This window comes from Equus asinus, chromosome 13, assembly GCF_041296235.1.
Source record: "Equus asinus isolate D_3611 breed Donkey chromosome 13, EquAss-T2T_v2, whole genome shotgun sequence".
Lineage (NCBI taxonomy): Eukaryota > Metazoa > Chordata > Mammalia > Perissodactyla > Equidae > Equus > Equus asinus.
In genome coordinates, this window is record NC_091802.1 from 11,503,270 (window position 1) to 11,522,834 (window position 19,565).

The window sequence follows — 19,565 nt, forward strand, 5'->3', positions numbered from 1 at the left end:
ATGGCCCTAGCCCCGGGCTATATGAAAGGAGAGACAGGTAAGTAGAGGAAACAGCCAAAGAGCCAGCCCTTTCCTCCCTAGCATCCTACTTGGCTAGTCTCTAGGATTTGTCCCACAGTCCAACCCCACAATAAGCCTGGGCCCTGACCAATTCGAGCTACAGATTTGTTGAGCACAGGGTTGAGCGTGGGGTCCAGATATTCCTGCACATTTTGGAGGAGCACCGGGTATCCAAACTGGATGGCCTTTTCTAGGATTCGAAGGTAATCGCTCATCTGCAGGTCGATGATCTTAAGGCCCTAGAGAACAGGGAAAAAATAGGAAAGAAACATTGAGGGAGTCAAAGGGAAAAATGGCCCAAGGGGAAGTAAAGAAAAAAAAGAGAATAACCTATAAAGGAGCCCCTATCAGACTGTCAGCGGATTTCTCTACAGAAACCCTACAAGCTAGGAGAGAATGGAGTGATATATTCAAAGCTTTAAAGGATAAAAACCTTCAGCCAAGAATACTCTATCCAGCAAGAATTTCCTTCAGATATGAGGGAGAAATTAAATCTTTTCCAGACAAACAAAAGTTAAGGAAATTTGTAACTAAAAGCCCTCCATTACAAGAAATCCTCAAGAAGGCTCTCATACTTGAAAAAAGAAAAAAGGGAGAAAGGGGACACAATCCACAGACTAGGGAGACCGATGGATAGAACCAGAACAGGATAGCAAATATTCAACTATAGCATTAGGGTAAAAATAAGGAAACTACCAAAACAAGGACGATCTTAGCACTCTAACTACAAATTAATAAGACGAGTTGGAATAAAAAATGAAAATAATTATTTAGGAAGGGAAGAGCAAAGGGTCTAAATCAGTATTGGTCGAGTAAGTAAGAGACCACCAGAGAATAGACTATATTATACACGAGATTCTAAATACAAACTTCAAGGTAGACACTAAAATAAAGTACAGAACAGAGTCACAAATCATAGATAAGGAAAAATCTAAGAAACCCAGCATAAGAAATTGCAGTATTAAATGGGTAGTCTAAAGCACACAGGAAAAGAAACACAGGAAAACAAGATAATGAGCGACAGATTGACAGCATTAAGTCCACATGCATCAATAATAACTCTCAATGTGAACGGATTGAACTCTCCAATAAAAAGACACAGAGTGGCAAAATGGATTAAAGAACAAGATCCAACAATTTGTTGCCTCCAGGAAACACACCTCAGCCCCAAGGACAAACACAGACTCAGGGTGAAGGGGTGGAGGACAATACTTCAAGCAAATAGCAAGGAAAAAAAGGCAGGTGTTGCAATTCTCATATCAGACCAAGTGGATTTCAAAATAAGACAGGTAAAGAGAGACACAGAGGGACAATATATAATGATCAAAGGGACACTTCATCAAGAAGAAATAACGCTTATAAATATCTATGCACCCAACACAGGAGCACCAAGATTCATAAAGCAACTATTAACAGACCTAAAGGAAGATGTTAAAAACAACACAATAATAGTAGGGGACCTCAACACCCCACTCACATCAATGGACAGATCATCCAGACAGAAAATCAACAAGGAAATAGTGGAGCCAAATGAAAAACTAAAACAATTGGACTTAATAGACATATATAGATCACTCCACCCTGAAGGAGCTGAATACACATTCTTCTCAAGTGCACATGGAACATTCTCTAGGATAGACCATATGTTGGGAAACAAGGCAAGCCTCTACAAATTTAAAAAAATTGAAATAATAACAAGCATCTTCTCAGATCATAGTGTTATAAGGCTAGAAATTAATTACAAGAAAAAAGCTGAGAAAGGCACAAAGATGTGGAGACTAAACAACACACTACTGAACAAGCAATGGATCATTGAAGAAATTAAAGAAGAAATAAAAAAATACCTGGAAACAAATGAAAATGATAGCATGCCATACCAACTCATATGGGATACAGCAAAAGCTGTATTAAGAGGAAAATTCATCGCAATACAGGCACATCTTAACAAACAAGAAAAATCCCAAATAAGCAACCTTAAAGCACACCTAACTGAACTAGAGAAAAAAGAACAAATGAAGCCCAAAGTCAGCAGAAGGAGAGAAATAATAAAAATCAGAGCAGAAATAAATACTATTGAAACGAAAAAGGCAGTAGAAAGGATCAATGAGACAAAGAGCTGGTTTTTTGAGAAGATAAATAAAATTGACAAACCACTAGCCAGACTTACAAAGAAAAAAAGGGAGAAAGCTCAGATAAACAAAATCAGAAATGAGCAAGGAGAAATAACAACAGACTCTGCAGAAATACAACAGATTATAAGAGAATACTACAAAAAACTATATGCCAACAGAATGGATAACCTAGAGGAAATGGATAAATTCTTGGACTCCTACAATCTCCCAAAGCTCACTCAAGAAGAGGCAGACAATTTGAACAGACCAATCACAAGGAAAGAGATTGAAACAGCAATCAAAAACATCCCAAAGAATAAAACCTCAGGACCAGATGGCTTTCCTGGGGAATTCTACCAAACTTTCAGAGAGGATTTAATACCTATCCTTTTCAAGCTATTCCAAAAAATTAGGGAAGATGGAACACTTCCTAATACATTCTATGAGGCCAACATCACGCTGATACCAAAACCTGACAAGGACACCACGAAAAAAGAGAACTACAGGCCAATATCACTGATGAACATAGATGCAAAAATTCTAAACAAAATTTTGGCAACCAGAATTCAGCAATTCATCAAAAGAATCATATATCAGGATCAGGTGGGATTCATACCAGGGACACAGGGATGGTTCAACATCCGCAAATCAATCAACATGATACACCACATCAACAAACTGAGGAATAAAAACCACATGATCATCTCAATAGATGCAGAGAAGGCATTTGACAAGATCCAACAGCCGTTTATGATAAAAACTCTGAACAAAATGGGCATAGAAGGAAACTACCTCAACATAATAAAGGCCATATACGACAAACCCATAGCCAACATCATACTCAATGGGCAAAAACTGAACCCCATCCCCCTGAAAACAGGAACGAGACAAGGATGCCCTCTATCACCACTCTTATTTAACATAGTACTGGAGGTTCTGGCCAGAGCAATCAGGCAAGAAAAGGGAATAAAAGGAATCCAAATAGGGAGGGAAGAAGTGAAACTCTCGCTGTTTGCAGATGACATGATCTTATATATAGAAAACCCCAAAGAATCCATTGGAAAACTGTTAGAAGTAATCAACAACTACAGCAAAGTTGCAGGGTATAAAATCAATTTGCATAAATCAGTAGCATTTCTATACTCCAGTAATGAACCAACAGAAGAAGAACTCAAGAATACAATACCATTCACAATCGCAACAAAAAGAATAAAATACCTTGGGGTAAATTTAACTAAGGAAGTGAAGGACCTATATAATGAAAATTACAAGGCCTTTCTGAGAGAATTGGATGACGACATAAGGAGATGGAAAGACATTCCATGTACATGGATTGGAAGAATAAACATAGTTAAAATGTCCGTTCTACCTAAAGCAATCTACAGATTCAACGCCATCCCAATCAGAATCCCAATGACATTCTTTACAGAATTAGAACAAAGAATCCTAAAATTCATATGGGGCAACAAAAGACCCCGAATTTCTAAAGCAATCCTGAGAAAAAAGAACAAAACGGGAGGCATCACAATCCCTGACTTCAAAACATACTACAAAGCTACAGTAATCAAAACAGCATGGTACTGGTACAAAAACAGGTGCACAGATCAATGGAACAGAATTGAAAGCCCAGAAATAAAACCACACATCTATGGACAGCTTATCTTTGACAAAGGAGCTGAGGGCATACAACGGAGAAAAGAAAGTCTTTTCAACAAATGGTGCTGGGAAAACTGGACAGCCACATGTAAAAGAATGAAAATTGACCATTCTTTTTCACCATTCACCAAAATAAACTCAAAATGGATTAAAGACCTAAAGGTGAGACCTGAAACCATAAGGCTTCTGGAAGAAAACGTAGGCAGTACACTCTTTGACATCAGTATTAAAAGGATCTTTTCAGACACCATGCCTTCTCAGAGAAGGGAAACAATAGAAAGAATAAACAAATGGGACTTCATCAGATTAAAGAGCTTCTTCAAGGCAAATGAAAACAGGATTGAAACAAAAAAACAACCCACTAACTGGGAAAAAATATTTGCAAGTCATATATCTGACAAAGGCTTAATATCCTTAATATATAAAGAACTCTCGCAACTCAACCACAAAACATCAAACAACCCAATCAAAAAATGGGCTGGAGACATGAACAGACATTTCTCCAAAGAAGATATACTGATGGCCAATAGGCACATGAAAAGATGCTCATCATTGCTGATCATCAGGGAAATGCAAATCAAAACTACACTAAGATATCACCTTACACCTGTTAGAATGACAAAAATATCTAAAACTAATAGCAACAAATGTTGGAGAGGTTGCGGAGAAAAAGGAACCCTCATACACTGCTGGTGGGAATGCAAACTGGTGCAGCCACTATGGAAAACAGTATGGAGATTCCTCAAAAAACTAAAAATAGAACTACCATACGATCCAGCCATCCCACTACTGGGTATTTATCCAAAGAGCCTGAAGTCAGCAATCCCAAAAGTCCTGTGCACCCCAATGTTTATTGCAGCACTGTTTACAATAGCCAAGACGTGGAAGCAACCTAAGTGCCCATCAACAGACGAATGGATAAAGAAGATGTGGTACATATATACAATGGGATACTACTCAGCTGCAAAACAGAACAAAATCATTCCATTTGCAATAACATGGATGGACCTTGAGGGAATTATGTTAAGTGAAATAAGCCAGCGAGAGAAAGATAATCTGTGTATGACTCCACTCATATGAGGAATTTAAAAGTATGGACCAAGAACAGTTTAGTGGATACCAGGGGAAAGGTGGGGTGGGGGGTGGGCACAAAGGGTGAAGTGGTGCACCTACAACGTGACTGACAAACATTAATGTACAATTGAAATTTCACAAGATTGTAACCTATCAATAACTCAATAAAAAAAAAAATGGCCCAAGGGGAGAACCTCAGCAAGAGACAGACTTTGGAAGAGATTCTAAGGGGACAAAACCAGCCCCCAAGCCTTATACCTGGTTTCCTTCCATGTTCTTAATCCACTTCAGGGCCTGGGCCTGAGGATCAATCATCAGTGCCCACCTGGAGGAGGAAGTGTCAGTCAGAAGACAGGTTCTGCACTTACTCGACCTCATGCTCCCAGCAGCATCCTCACCTGTTGCCACGGGTGACAATGATGCCATTCTCAGTGGAGAAGGCATCCGAGGGCAACCCTTGGATGTTCCAGTCCCGAACTTTGGTAGGATTAGACAGGAAGTTATCGAAGGTGAAGTGAGGTGAGCAAGGAACCTGAAGCTCCCTGATCTGCGAAGGAAGAGCCCCAAATTTCAGCCTGGAGATCTGAGCCCAGCACTCTGACCCTTCCCAGTATCTCTTGTTACTCCCAAAAGCCCTGGCCTCAGAGCCCAAGAGCTCACTCATCACGCCTGAGCCCTGCCTCACCTTCCTGATCCAGATCTGGTTGACAATCTCATCCCGGTAGTTGGTCAGGAAGGGTCCCATGTAGGACAAGAAGGCAGCTGCCAGGAGACAGTCGCCCACCAGGTAGCCCAGATCCTCCTCCAGGCCCTGGAGGACAATAGGGGAGATGTCAGCCTGCCAGGGCCCCCAGCACTGGGAGACACTTGGAATTCTTTGAAGGCACACTGCTCTGGACACTATCTAGATCAAAGAGATTCCTTCTCTCTCCTAAACTTTAATGCAAAATTCTAATTACTTTTGAGTTCCTCATCTTTAACAGCAATTCTGTTTACATTCTGGTGATCAGGCCTAACCCTTTTGTGAATTCAGGAGCTCACTGAGGGTAGAGACAAGATGCTGCATGACCATTTCTATCAGGCTGGCAGGCTACAGAAAGGGTCCTTGTGTGTGCTTTCCAGCCCTACCTAAATACGGAAGAAGATCCCTAATGGTACCAAAAGTCTTTCCTTCCACTCTTCTCACCAAAGATGAGGAAGGAGAGGGGAAGAACTCGCATCCCCTATTCTTGGTTGTCCCTACACCTGGGTGTCCCCGTTTTCCCTGACTGTCCCTCAACCTGAAGGGGATGAGAGCTCTTGGAACCAGTGGGCAGGGAGGAAGGAGAGCCAGGTGGTACAAGTGATCTCACCTGTACTGTCTCCTCCCATCGGGCCTTCTCACCAGCCAACCCAGACACCAACAGCCCAGCTCGCTCCAGCTTCATCTCCATCTCCTCAGACTTCTTGCGAAGCTCCTCCTTCTGTGCCAGCTTCTCATCGTACTGTTTCTTCAGCATCTCCAGTTTCTCAGCCACCTGGGAGGGATCAGAGTGCAGGATCAAACACAGGGCTTGAGGCCAACTGTTCAGGGTTCAAATCACCAATCTGCCGTTTTGTGGCTGTATGACGTTGGATAAACGGATCTCTTTGAGCCTCAGTTTCCTCATGTGCAAAATAAGAATAATAACACCTACCCTATAGGGTTGTTGTAAGGAGAAAACAAGATATAATATGTGTGATAAGATGAGTTTTCTTTCCCTTCCTTCCACCACTCTTTCCTTGAGCCTGGAAACCATTTGGTAATGAAACTCCAGGCTGGGTAGACAGACCTCATGCAGCATAATAAACCACACAAGATGTGTTGGCAAGAGAGGATCAGACAGCACAAAAACAACTGCCACTCCGTGCCAGAGGCCATACCTAAGGTGGGACTTTGAGAGGGGAGGAAAAAGCTAGCAATGAACCCAGGAGCCATTGGAGAGAGGAGTGAGTCCATTCAAGAAATAGGCCCAGATCCAAGGTCCCACACCAGAGACGGGGACCTGGGAAGAGCTTCTCCTACTAGAGACCAACCTCCCTCAACTCATCGCCACCCCGTGGGCTCTGTTGAGGTTGGAATATATTACTCAAATCTGAAGTCAAGGACTGATTAAGCGTTTCCTAGACGCTGTATGTGCCTGACTGGCAAACAGTAACACGCTGTGTCACACATCCTTTTCATGATGAGGAATCAGGGGCTGGCGTTACACTATGTGCCTGGCACACAGTATGCACACGATTACTGTTAGTTCCCTTTCCTGCTGCCATCCCCACGGGGAGACACAGCCTGCAATAATGCAGAGTGTTCAGATCCTTGCCCTCATTTACTGAGTGAGCCTCATCCGGCTGTTGTAAGGATAAATGTGGATGGTAGCACAATGCCTGGCATGTAGCAAGCAAGCAGTAGCTGGGCCCAACAATTGAGGTTGACCTCCAAGAACCTGGAAATGGGATAGATGACTCTCCAAGAAATAGTCTTCAAAGCAAAGTGGAAGTTCAAAATGTCACCTTTGAGTGACAGGGCGGCTTATAGGTCAAGTCTTGGCGGTAATCTATGAGAGGGTATTAACATCTAAAGAAAGAAGGTGTCGCTCAGAAGGGGTGTGGCCAGCTGCGCCACTCAGAGGAAGTGCTGGCTGGGCGCCTAGAGGGAGAGGGGGGCCACCCCCCCCCCCCGCACACGTGGGTTGGGTTTAACCCTGATGGAAGCCATGCATCTGACAGTCTTTGCTGCAAGGCACCTGTTATCAGGTTCACGTGACCACCTCTCTGCGCTGAGTCCATGCCCATCGGCAACATTCTGATTATAATTTGGCTTCCCGTGGAGATCTGTCGGTGGGGAGGCAGCCAGCCCCCTTGATAGTTCTATATTTTACTATTGATTTTGCGTGTCGTGTTATCTTCACTGTTTTTACTTTTTATGCAAGAAATATATGCATGAGATTAAAAACTTAAATAATATAATAGAAGAGGTAAAAAGCAATAGTCCTCTAGCCCACCTTTTCCACTCCCAGTCCCATGCTCAGTAGCAAATTGTTTTTTAACCACTTCTCTTTTTATTTCTTCTGGTAGTTACCTCCATATCTCCAGATATTATGCTTACGCCACTATTTAAATATATATATATAAATCTATTTTAAATTTTTACAGTTTTAATCTTTTTAATTAAAAATTAACATGAAAAATTTCAAACCTAGGAAAAAGAATAATATAATGAATACCTATATACCCATCATCTCAATTTAAGTTAACATTTTGCTACATTTATTCCATCTACTTGTTTTTTGCCAAAGTATCTTAGTAAATTACAAACTCATGATATTTCAAGGCTAAATACCTCATAATGCTTCTCTTTTTAAAAAGGGACATTTTCCTATATAATCATAACACTATTATTACACTTAACATCTTTATCTTTTTTATAAAATAACTTTTCCTATTTATGTCTTTTTTTGAGAACCAAATATGTTCACTCAAATTGACATTCTAAAGGAACAAAAGCGTATCCAGTGACAAGTCCATCTTTCTCTCACCAATGACCCCAGCCCCCAGCGCCAGCCCGAGAAGGAACCACTATCACCAGTTTCTAGTGTGGCTTTCTAGACAGAGTCCACATGCAGAGTCCATCAATAATAAAGAGGATATAAGCACCACAGGGGCAGGGCCTTATTCACCACTGAATCCTTAGACCTAGAATAGTGCCCAGCACTCAGTAAGTATTTCTTGAACGGATGAATTTTTTTCATAAAGATAAATGGTAACATACAATAACACTGTTCTGTACTTTACTATTTTTCACTTGTCTCCAAATCAGTTCTTGTCAAGCGGCCTCATTCTTTTTAACAGCTGCAAATAATTTTGTGTATGACTGAACCATAATTTATGGAACAAGTCTCCTACTGATGGACATTTGTGTCTTTCCAACATTTTCTATTATTAACGATGCGGTAATGAATATCCTTGTACAAGCAGAAGCACATCTTGACGCTGCTGTTTCTTTTTTATTTTAATTTTACTTTGTAAATAAGTAACTTAACAATTCAAAAGGCATAAGAGCATGAGAAGTCTTCCTCTCAACCCTGCTTTCCATTCACCCACCTCCCTTCTTGAGGTAGCCAAGCGACCTGTTCCTTGACTGTTCTTGCAGAGGCATTCTCTAAATATACGCGCATACAGGCATGCACCACACAACGACACTTCAGTCAACAACAGACCGCGTTAGACGACAGTGCTCCCATAAGATTAGTACCATGTAGCCTAGGTGCGTAGTCAGCTGTACCATCTAGGTTTATGTGAGTACACTATGATATTCACACAACGACGAAATCACCTAACAATGCATTTCTCAGAAAGTGTCCCCGTCGTTAAGCGACGCGTGACTGTATTCTACACTGCTGTTTCCTGGTTTATTCCATTTTAGACGATTTCTATTGACTCTATGCGATGACAGATGAAGATCTGATTCTCCTATAGCTCCACCCCACCTCTTTCTCCCTACTCCTAATACTTTTAGTTCTTCTCCTGGTTACCTTTATAATTTTAAGTAACATGTTAAAACCTTGTTTTATCTACTACAGAAGCATTGCCTTATCTTTCCCTCAACCCCCAGCTACATCCACCTCCCAACTTTTGCTTTTATTTTTATATTGTCAAGATTGATAACATTTCCATTCAGAAGACACAATCAGTCATCTGTGCTTTATCTCTAGGTTGATTTTAAGGTCGAACGTCATAAACAGTGTTGGTGTTATTATGACCTGGGCTGGTACCCAGCGTGAACCAGGCAGCTAGCTGAGCTGCTGCTTGTGGCTGAGGCACGTTCTGATAGGTCACAGCGCCTGCTGAACTGGCTGTTAAATATTTTCCGATTACCCCGATTACATGTTTTCTCTTTCAGAAATTTTTATTGGTTGGATTGTGTCTTTTATATCTCTCATGTTTTCGGGGAGGTTTTTTTTGTATTACGTTCCTTGAATCTATCCTCCTACCTTTCTACTGAACATCATACTTTGATCATTTTAACATTTCCCAGAATTCTTTTTCTCTAGTGAGAATTTTTCTCTTATTCTACTTTTGTTTTTTGGATGTCATTTCTTCCTTAATCACTCGTTGATGATACCAGTTAGCCTAGGTATGCTCTTTCTTTTTTTAAAAAATTTTATTTTTTTACTTTTTCTCCCCAAAGCCCCCCAGTACATAGTTGTATACTCTTCGTTGTGGATCCTTCTAGTTGTGGCACGCGGGACGCCACCTCAGCGTGGCTTGATGAGCAGTGCCATGTCCGCGCCCAGGATCCGAACCAACCAAACACTGGGCCGCCTGCAGCAGAGCGCGCGAACTTAACCACTCGGCCATGGGGCCAGCCCCTAGGTATGCTCTTTTTGTGTGTGTGTGTGTGAGGAAGATTCGCCCTGAGCTAACATCTGTTGATAATCTTCCTCTTTTTGCTTGAGGCAGATTGTCCTTGAGCTAACATCTGTGCCCATCTTCCTCTACTTTGTATGTGGGATGCTGCCACAGCATGGCTTGATGAGCGGTGTGTTGGTCCATGCCAGGGATCCAAACCAGAGAACCCTGGGCTGCTGAAGCAGAGTGTGTGAACTTAACCACTACACCACTGGGCCAGCCCCTAGGTTTGCTTTTTAAATTCTTCTCTGTAACCTGAATTGTCTCTGGGCTTGTTTTTTCCTCTGGGGTCATGTTTTGTTATAAATTTTTACCTTGGTCATTCCCTTATATGTTGGATGACTTCCTCCATGCCTTTACTCACCCTTTCTCCAGGGGAGGTGCATGACTGATCTGATTGGTAAAAGTGGGAAGAATAAACTAGGAAGAATAAAATGCTCATCTGCGCTCAGCCCCTTTCCTTTTAGGGGCAAGCACAAGTTCTACTCTGCGCCACCAGCAATGCCCAAGACTGGATAAGTCTTGTCTGGATATGGGGTCACTACCAGCGGGGCTCCTCCCCTACAGATGTCAGCCACATCCTCCAACCTAGCCTTTAAAGGTGATATTTTGGCCAAATGCCTTTCGTTTTATTTCTCACTTTGCTTAGAACCTAGGCATGGAAGAAGGCTGCTAGTTCTTAGATCCCCTCAAGAGTGTACTTACAGACCAGAAAACCCGTTAAGAATCTTTCGGTGGGGCTCGGAGTCTCACCGGCAGACTTGGGGTGTGGACAGGTGTTTTAACTTAGGTGATTTGTAGAGGCTCATGTTAGGCCTGGTGGGTTTGTACCCTTGTGTGGTCAACTTTTAACCTGTGTAGCCTGAGTGAAAGTCTTAAAGCAAACCCTGCATTATCTTGACCTTGGCAGATGGCTTCAGCTTTGTCCACAGGTGAGCAGCTATTTTTATAGAGGCGGGAATGTTTGAAGCAGGGCAGCTTCAAGGAAACTGGGCTTGGGCAAAGGAAAGATGTGGTCTGCAAAGGTGGCCTTAACTAAGGGGAGGTGGGGGGCTCAGGATAAAAGCTGCTATAGCTACAACACAGAAACAGTCTGATATTGCTAAGTTGAAGTGTGATTAGATCATTTTTAGGCACTGATGGACAGAAAGATTTGCTGCTTTTAAACTACAAGGCAGTCAGTTGTGTGTATACTACAGGTTCTAGCTTTAAATGGTTTCTGCCAGGCCAAGCACCAGATCAGCTATCCCATTATTGCCTTTTTTATTCTGGGCTAAGGAGGCAATTGTGGTGGGACTGACCTGAAATGCATGTGGCTTGTCCACAGGCTATGAGCTGGCAGTATTCCATTTTGGCCGAGATTCCAGGTGATACAGTTAGGGCAGGTGGGCATGCAGGTATTACCTATGCCTTAAGGGAACATGCCTGAGAAACTTAGGGATTCAAAAGGGGAGCAAAGCCATGTCTTGAGACTGTTCCCCACAAGGCCCCAGGACACAGGCTTCAGCAGCATCAACAGCAGCTGCAGTTCAGGAATCTGCTGAAGGTAGTTTTCCAGTTGAAATAAGGATGGGGACAAGTTGAAAGCCTTCCTGAAGAGGCAGTTTGCGTAGGCCTCAGCAACTCCACAGAGAGAAAGCAGTGTTAGCCACTGTGCTGCAGGACAGGCCATGCTGGATCAGGACACAGAGTGGGGAACTGAGCTCAAGGGGGAAACTGAAATTAAAAGGACGCACACAGGGTTTCAGTTTGGGGTGATGACAAAGCTCTGGAACTAGATAGTGTGATGGCTGCACAACAAGGTGAATGTACTTCATGCCATTGATTTATGTACTTTAAAATGGTTACAATGGTAAATTTTATGTGTATTTTACCATAATAACCCCCCCAAAAGAAGATATGCATGTGTGGATTTCCAACCCCCTCCAATACAGTAAATACTTATTGGTTGGATTATATCTCATATTAATCTAGTGCTGGAGGCTTCTGCCAGTTTAATTTAAGTTCACGGGTCATGGTTTTCAAATAACTGACATCCTAGTGGAGCTAAAACCAAGATTTTCTCTATGTATGCTCGTTCCTGAAAATGTTACTGAATTTCTACTCTGGTCTTCAAGGCAATAATAACAACTGGTTTCTGGGAATATAATTTTATCTGGATGTCATGTATGTCTTATTAACTCCTCAAATTCATTTTTATTTTCAAATGATGCTCATGAGAGACTTGATTTTGAACTAATGCAGCCTCTGAGGTCCTGCGGGAACAACATCTATTTCCATTTGAGTGACAGCCCAGATTATAATTTAAAGAAACTGATTCTACCCAGACACTAAGAACCCTTCAGCTGAGACTGAGCAGAATAAGAAATTTGGGAGGATCCAACTTAACAATGTTGGATTCCAGATTTTTTTTTTTTTTTTTTTTGGTTGAGGAATATTTGCCCTGAGCTAACATCTGTGCCTGTCTTCCTCTATTTTGTATGTGGGTCACTGCCACAACACGGCTGATGAGTAGTGTAGGTCTGCTCTCAGGATCTGAACCCACAAACCCAGGTTGCCAGAGTGGAACGTGCCGAACTTAACCACTAGGCCACAGGGCTGGCCCCTGGATTCTAGATTCTTAACTCATGAAAGCAAGATAATTTGATTTCAGATTTTAATTTATTTGGACTTTAGTTTAAAAAGAGATTTAATCCTTGAAATTTAATTTCCTCCTAGGGGTTATATTCAAATTTGTGGAATTTCTGTGATTGTTATTATTGTAGCCTTTTAATGTTGTCATTTAATCTCACTGCATAACCTCTGATATACTGTGTTGGGCAATGTGACTAGACATAATTTGGAATGGGAAATTGGAAAGAAAATGAATTTTCAACCTTGGGTATACAATTGCCTTGAATTAGATTAAGATTCTGTTCTGACCCATTTCAGAGCCTTCTGAGGCAATTTCTAAGCCAATAGTTTATAACCTTCACTGCATGCCAAAATCAGGCCTGGAGAAAATATATTTTCAGGGCCCCAAGCAAGTGAGTAATGGCTAAAATGATTCACTCACGATTTGGGTTGACATGTAATATACGTGGTCCCTGGGCCTCTTTCCAGACTTCTGGGCCCTAGCGCTGTACCTGCTTTCCCAACTCTGGTTGGCTCTTGCAGGGAAGTTTTCAAAATGCTGATTTCCAGGCTCTACCAGAGACTCTTAGACATTTGGCCTGGGGTGCTCAGCATCAGCACAGTGCTATCTCCAGGTGGGTAGGTGAGCGCCTGGTCCTGAGGTTCTGTTAAAAGGTGCCTTGGCTCTTACACTTCACAGCCTTTTCAGTAACAAAGAGAAATTTTGGTTCCCCATCTGCTTACTCTTATCAATTAGGGTTTCTCAAGGTGCGGTGTGGATCCCTCACCAGAGACCTAACACTGGATGCTCTATGCATATTCGTCCAGTGAATGATGTTATTGGCAGCTGACCCTAGAGGTCTCATTTTTTCACATATGAAGGGAAAAATCCATAATTATGTGGCCCAGGATATGACTCATCCAGGGGTGAGAAACCTTTCCAAATGGATTGCCACACCTGTGATTATTCACACTTGAAAAGGAGAGAGCGAAAGAGCGAAGGTCTCAGGAGGGGTTGGGAGGTGCAAATGGCGGAAAGGCCAGGGCAGTGGAGGAGCGTGTGCAGACAGATGCCCACTCGCCCAGCCTGCTTGATCCTGCAGACGGAATCAGAAGAGGCATGAAGGGCAGCTTCACTTCTGAGAGTAAAGGCGCCTGCAGCGGGAAAAGGCAGGGATGAACTGTGGTGGCGATGGGTGTGGAGTCAGGAAACACGGATTCTAGCTCTGGCGGTAATTAGCAAGTCACTCACTAACCCTTGGGCTCCTCATTCCATCTGAAGAGGTTGGACCTGGATCTTCTTTACAGTTGGTTTTGGTTAAAACATTTTGAAGTGGTATGACCAGCTTCAGTTATGTAAAAATTTAAAACTTCTATATAAAGATAGCATCGGGGCCGGCCCAGTGGTGCAGCAGTTAAGTGCAAACGTTCCGCCGGTTCGGATCCCGGGTGTGGACATGGCACAGCTTGGCAATCCATGCTGTGGTAGGTGTCCCACATATAAAGTAGAGGAGGACGGGCACAGATGTTAGCTCAGGGCCAGTGTTTCTCAGCAAAAAGAGGAGGATTGGCAGCAGATGTTAGCTCAGGGCTAATCTTCCTCAAACAAACAAAAAAGATAGCATCAACAAAGTTAGAGGATAAGTGAAGATCAAAAATTGGAAACGATGAATATTTCTATCGAAGAGGGAAATGGTTAAATAAATGATGGGATAGCCATCCACTGGGATACCATGCAGCAGTAAAAAGAAAGCAGAAACTCTTTATATACTAATAGAGAACAATCCTCAAAATATAGGTAAGTAAGATAGGAAAGTGCAGAACAGTGTGTATGATGTAAAAAAATTGGGGAAAATGCTTATGTAAGCATAGAACACCCCTGGATGGATAAACAAGAATTTGTAATATTGATTGCTTTCAAGGGAGGGGAGCTGAGTGGCTAGAGAGCAGAAGATGGCAGGGAGAGTTCTTACTGGACACTCTTTCGTACTTTTTGAATTTTAAACCATGTGAAATCAATGATAGAGATGTTGATAGACTGGAAGAATTTTGAACTCTTTTGATAATAGCACTTTACATTCTACCTTGTTTGAGAGTCACCTGTGCATATATCTTCTAGGAAATCACCTTCTGGTATATCTAGCCTGCTCACAATAAGTAACCCCGCTATCTCTGGGAGGACCCCGTTCCCCCATCAAGCGCTTGCTCAGAGGCCTTCACATTCCTCCTGGTCCACAGCAGCAATGTGACACTCTTGCACCACTCCTCCAGCAAAGACAGCTTTGCCACACAGATTTCCTCAGTTAATATCTCAGGGCCCATCTCCAAAGGCCATGACAGAGATGGCCAGCTCCCAATCAATCTTTGGAAGGGCTCCCCGGGGACAGCGCCCTCTGTGCCTTTATAATCCTCTGCAATAGGCTTAGCTTTCTGAGCCAGAGGCAGCTCATCTAAACAGGCCATAGAATGGGAGGCAGACAGGTCTGGAAGGGAGAGGGGAGTAGAATTAGATGAGGAAAACTAAACGGTAATGAAGCATCCTTGAAACCAGGGAGAGAGACCACCCAGGAAAAGAAGGGTGTGAGGCTCACCTCCCGCAGCTTTTCCTGGGCCTCAGCCAGTGCTGCTTGCTTCTCCTGAAGCTGGGCCAATGCAGCATTCATTCGGATCCGCTTGGGCTCCACCACCCGATACAGCCGCCCATACAGCTGCAGGGAGACAGCCAGGCTGCAGTGTGGCCTGCCCACCCACCCACTCACCCGCTGGTGACCCATCCTGCCCACCTGGGTCTTCCACTCCTCCAGCTTTTTCCTGTGTGCATCGCCCTCTTCCCAAGCCTGCCTCCCTGCTTCCCACCCCACCCCCACCACTGCTTACCTCCATGGCCCGTACCCACATGCAGAGGGACTTGGCAGCACTGGAGACCCGGCCAATGATGTCAGGCTGGAAGTCAGGCTGGGCGCAGTAGGCCCCAATTTTCTTCAGAACCTTATCTGAGATATTGTCTTTATCAAAGTGGATCAGTGACTTGATGAAGTTCTGTTCCCCTGTGGGATGAACATTGGGGGCCTCAGCCAGAGGACCTAATGCCACCCTCCTTGTCCAGGTTTCACCTCCACTGCTAAGGCATGGCCACATTTTTCCTGGGCTCAGTTCCTAAGGCCAGAATATCTGACCTCATCCTGCATTCGTTCCACTGACCTTGCTCTCTTCTCTAGACGGTTGAAGCCCCCAGGGCCCTCCACAATCTTCCTAGCCTCATCTCCCATCACTCACCTTGAATACTCTCAGCCAAACCACCCCAACATCATTCTGTCTATATCCTTGCATATAGGGCAGGGGTCGCCACACTACAGCTTGCAGGCTATGTTCTACCAGGGGAACTCAAACCAGAGAAAACCACAAAAGTGAAAGAGAAAGAACCTTGTTTTCCTTTTTCTGACTCTTGCCCTTTTTGGGGGCCCAAAGGCATTCTTGTCTTTGGATTCTGCGATACATTCCTATACCTTTATGAAAATTTCCCTTTTTGGGGGGCTTAAATTAAGATGAGTTGTTTTCTGTTACTTACAACCAAAGAATCTTAACTGATATTTATGTCTTCTCTTTCCTCCTAGGCCCTCTGCTCTTGAGGGTCGGTACAATGCCTCATTCATCTCTGTCTCTGCAAGTGCCTGATGCACAGCAGATGATTAATAAACATTGGGAGCGTTGATGTTAATTCTCTCTTGATTCTCTAGCTTACCTAGCTGCCTCTTGGCCTCTGCCCAAGTGGGCTCATTGCCTCGGAGAATCATGACTGCCTGCATCACTATCTCCACTTGGGCGGGGGGCCGTCCATAAGACTTGATCTCTCCTATATCCTTCTTGTTCAGAGACTCCAGGGCCTGGGAAAAGGGATTAATTTAGGGAGCAGGGCCAGAGTCAACTCAGGTGGCAAGCCAGGTCCTGTATGGAGACAGGACCCAGCTGAGGCACCCCCTCTTCTTCCCACTTCCCCAGGTACTTTGAGGATAAAGAAGGCTGGCCCCGTTCCCTTCCCTGGGCCCTCCAGTCCCAATACCCGCATGGCTTCTTCCAGGGCTGGCAGTGCCTCTTCTAGATCCTTCTGGGCATTGTCAGCCAGTAACTGGCACTTGACTTCCTCAACTGCAATCTTCTCACTATTGGCTGTGACAGCCTAGGGATGAAGAGGACGAGGGTTTTGTCTCCACCTTGGGCAAAGCTGGGGGTGACAGTGTTGATGATAATGATGAAAGATGAAGCTAAAGAAGATCTGAGGAGCGGAACATGAATCCGCTGACACAGTAACTAGATGGAGACCAGGGAGCCTCTGCCTGGTGGGCACTGGTAGTAGGGGGGCGTGAAGGGCTGGACCAGTGTGCGGCCCCCCACCTTCTGCTGCTCATCTGCTTCCCGCTTCTGCTGTACAATGATGACTAGGTACTCCTCACACTGTTTCTGGAACTCAGCAACCTTTTTCTTGGCATCCTCCAGCTCCAAAGACATCACTTCCACCTTTTCCCTAGTTTCATCGATCTTAGACAATCCTGTTCGCAGTTTATTGGCCTGGTCCAGCAGCTCCTGTCGCTTCTCTCCCAGCAACCTGGAGAAAAGAGTAGGATAAGGTGCCTGGAGAGGAGCAGAGAGGTTCCTGGGCTCCCAGAGAGGAGAGTGGCCTATATAGTCTCCCTTCCCAGTGTGTCTCTAGTCCCTGTCTTCCTTTCTGTTGCCCCCACCGCCACCACTCTAGTCAGATTTTTATCACTTTCTGCCTGCATCATTGCCAACAACTTCCCAACTGGTGTTCCTGCTTCCAGACTCTCCTCCTGCTGATTTATTCTGCACACCAGTGTCAAAATCAGCTTGCTAGATACTGTTTTCATCACACCACTTTCCTGCTTGAGAATCTTCCACTCTTCCCCACTGTGCAGCAGGCAGGGGGCTGCAGTGAACCAGAAGACACAAACCCATCTCAGGGAGGGGGCCCATCCCTGGGCTCCAGCCTGTTTTCTCCATGTGAGATTGAATGTGGGCTCAGTATTGCCACAATTTCTGATTTGTAAAGAGAAGCTGGAAATATGGATTTTTCTAAGGCTGCCAAGTGTTAAATGTTGGCAACTCATTCAAAAAGTTTTAACACTTACAGTGAGAAAATGCATGTAGAGGGCTTAGCACAATGACCAGCACATAGTAAAGAGAATGTAGGCTTAGAATGTATGCACCCAGGGAAGGCAAGGACTTTATTCATTAACTGGTATATTGTAAGTATCTAGAATGGTGCCTAGCATATAGTAGGTGCTTAAAAAATGTGTGTTAATGAATAAATGTTGACTATTATTCTTATTACAAATGGCTTTTTCTCCACCTTGATTAAAATACTGAATCCAATAAATAAGGTGGGTTTTTTTTTTTATGTTTCCCTTATATCCTTCAAAGCAAACTATTATTGTGCTGTGCACATAAAAGACACTCAATACAACTTAATGAATTGTATTAACGGGCCCAGGGTTTCGCCCGTTTGGATCCTGGGCATGGACATGGCACTGCTCGTCAAGCCATGATGGAAAGTCTAGAAGACATTAAAGGCAGAGAGGAGAGGACTGGGTATATATGTTATGGATCTGTATGCCAATATTACAGTTGTATTGTGTTGAAAAAAAGAAACATCATTCCAGAAAATAAGGACAAAGGGAGTGTGGAGAGGGGTCATAGCCAGAAGGCTCCAGAGATGGCCATGCCCCCTGGAAACCCCATCTCTCTTTTATTAACTTCCTGGGCAGAATTAAGACCCCTTGCATCTCTGCCATTCCACATCAGCACCCCAGTCCTGGAATGGGTCCCCTTGGCCAGCTCCTGGATATTTTCCATTACATCATTTCACCAATCACCCTCAAAAGACACCAAGCTCCCTGGCCCTCCATGTCGCTACTCTTTCTTCATACTTCTTATATCCAGACACGAGTTCCAGGTAGTTGGTGGGTGTGACGTAGTTGTATCTTCGCAGTTCCAACAGCATCTTCTGGGAATACTGAGCCACTGACCAGTGCATGGTGACAAAGATCTGGGCCACCTTCCTGTGGATCTGAGGCCATGAATAAAGGATGTAAAACAGAGAGTAAAGGCAGAGGGAGAACAGCAATGGGGGGAGGTGCAGGGGTATGATGAGAGATGAGAGGAGGGTCTCACATTCTCTTGCGTTCCCAGGTCTACTCCCACCAGGTACTTCTCAGCCACCTCCAGCAGGGCCTCGCGGGGCCACTCTGAGAACCAGTTGATGGTTGTGCAGTTCACCAAGGCCGGGTACTGGCGGATCCAGTTCCTGGTGAGGGGTTTTGAGAGGCAGTTAAGTCCATTTGCAGATAGCCTCTGGCTACTGGCTTCGTCAAAGGTCCTCCCACTTTCTGGGAACCTAAATGCCTCATCTTCATGCTCCTGTTTCTCCTTGTCCAGATTCTGTTCCCCTCAGAGCTAGTTCAGTATGGTATTTAGAAACAGATTCTGGGGTCAGAAAGACCTGGTTCCACACCTTCCAGGTTTGGATCTTGGGCAAATGATCTAACCTTTTGAACGTCAGTTTCCTCATCTCCAAAATGGGAATGACAAAAAATACTAACTAGGATTGAG

The 19,565-nt window shown here is 43.9% G+C and overlaps 1 protein-coding gene across 12 annotated transcripts in view; it reads right to left on the reverse strand.

Moving 5' to 3' along the window:
- DNAH2 (dynein axonemal heavy chain 2) overlaps positions 1-19,565 on the reverse strand; it is a 106,103-nt gene that overhangs the window by 14,569 nt on the left and 71,969 nt on the right. For all 12 annotated transcript variants that reach the window (XR_011493579.1, XR_011493576.1, XR_011493577.1 and 9 more), the window contains 12 exons: positions 19,128-19,260; positions 18,884-19,023; positions 17,334-17,544; positions 17,002-17,118; positions 16,684-16,825; positions 15,819-15,988; positions 15,533-15,649; positions 6,254-6,418; positions 5,587-5,712; positions 5,300-5,448; positions 5,160-5,226; positions 149-299 (listed from right to left, as the gene is read on the reverse strand). Coding sequence is in view for 6 of the 12 variants with exons in the window: in XM_014861563.3 (XP_014717049.3) it covers positions 149-299; positions 5,160-5,226; positions 5,300-5,448; positions 5,587-5,712; positions 6,254-6,418; positions 15,533-15,649; positions 15,819-15,988; positions 16,684-16,825; positions 17,002-17,118; positions 17,334-17,544; positions 18,884-19,023; positions 19,128-19,260 (1,688 nt within the window). In the remaining 6 variants the exon portion in view is untranslated. The remainder of the gene's footprint in view (positions 1-148; positions 300-5,159; positions 5,227-5,299; positions 5,449-5,586; positions 5,713-6,253; positions 6,419-15,532; positions 15,650-15,818; positions 15,989-16,683; positions 16,826-17,001; positions 17,119-17,333; positions 17,545-18,883; positions 19,024-19,127; positions 19,261-19,565) is intronic.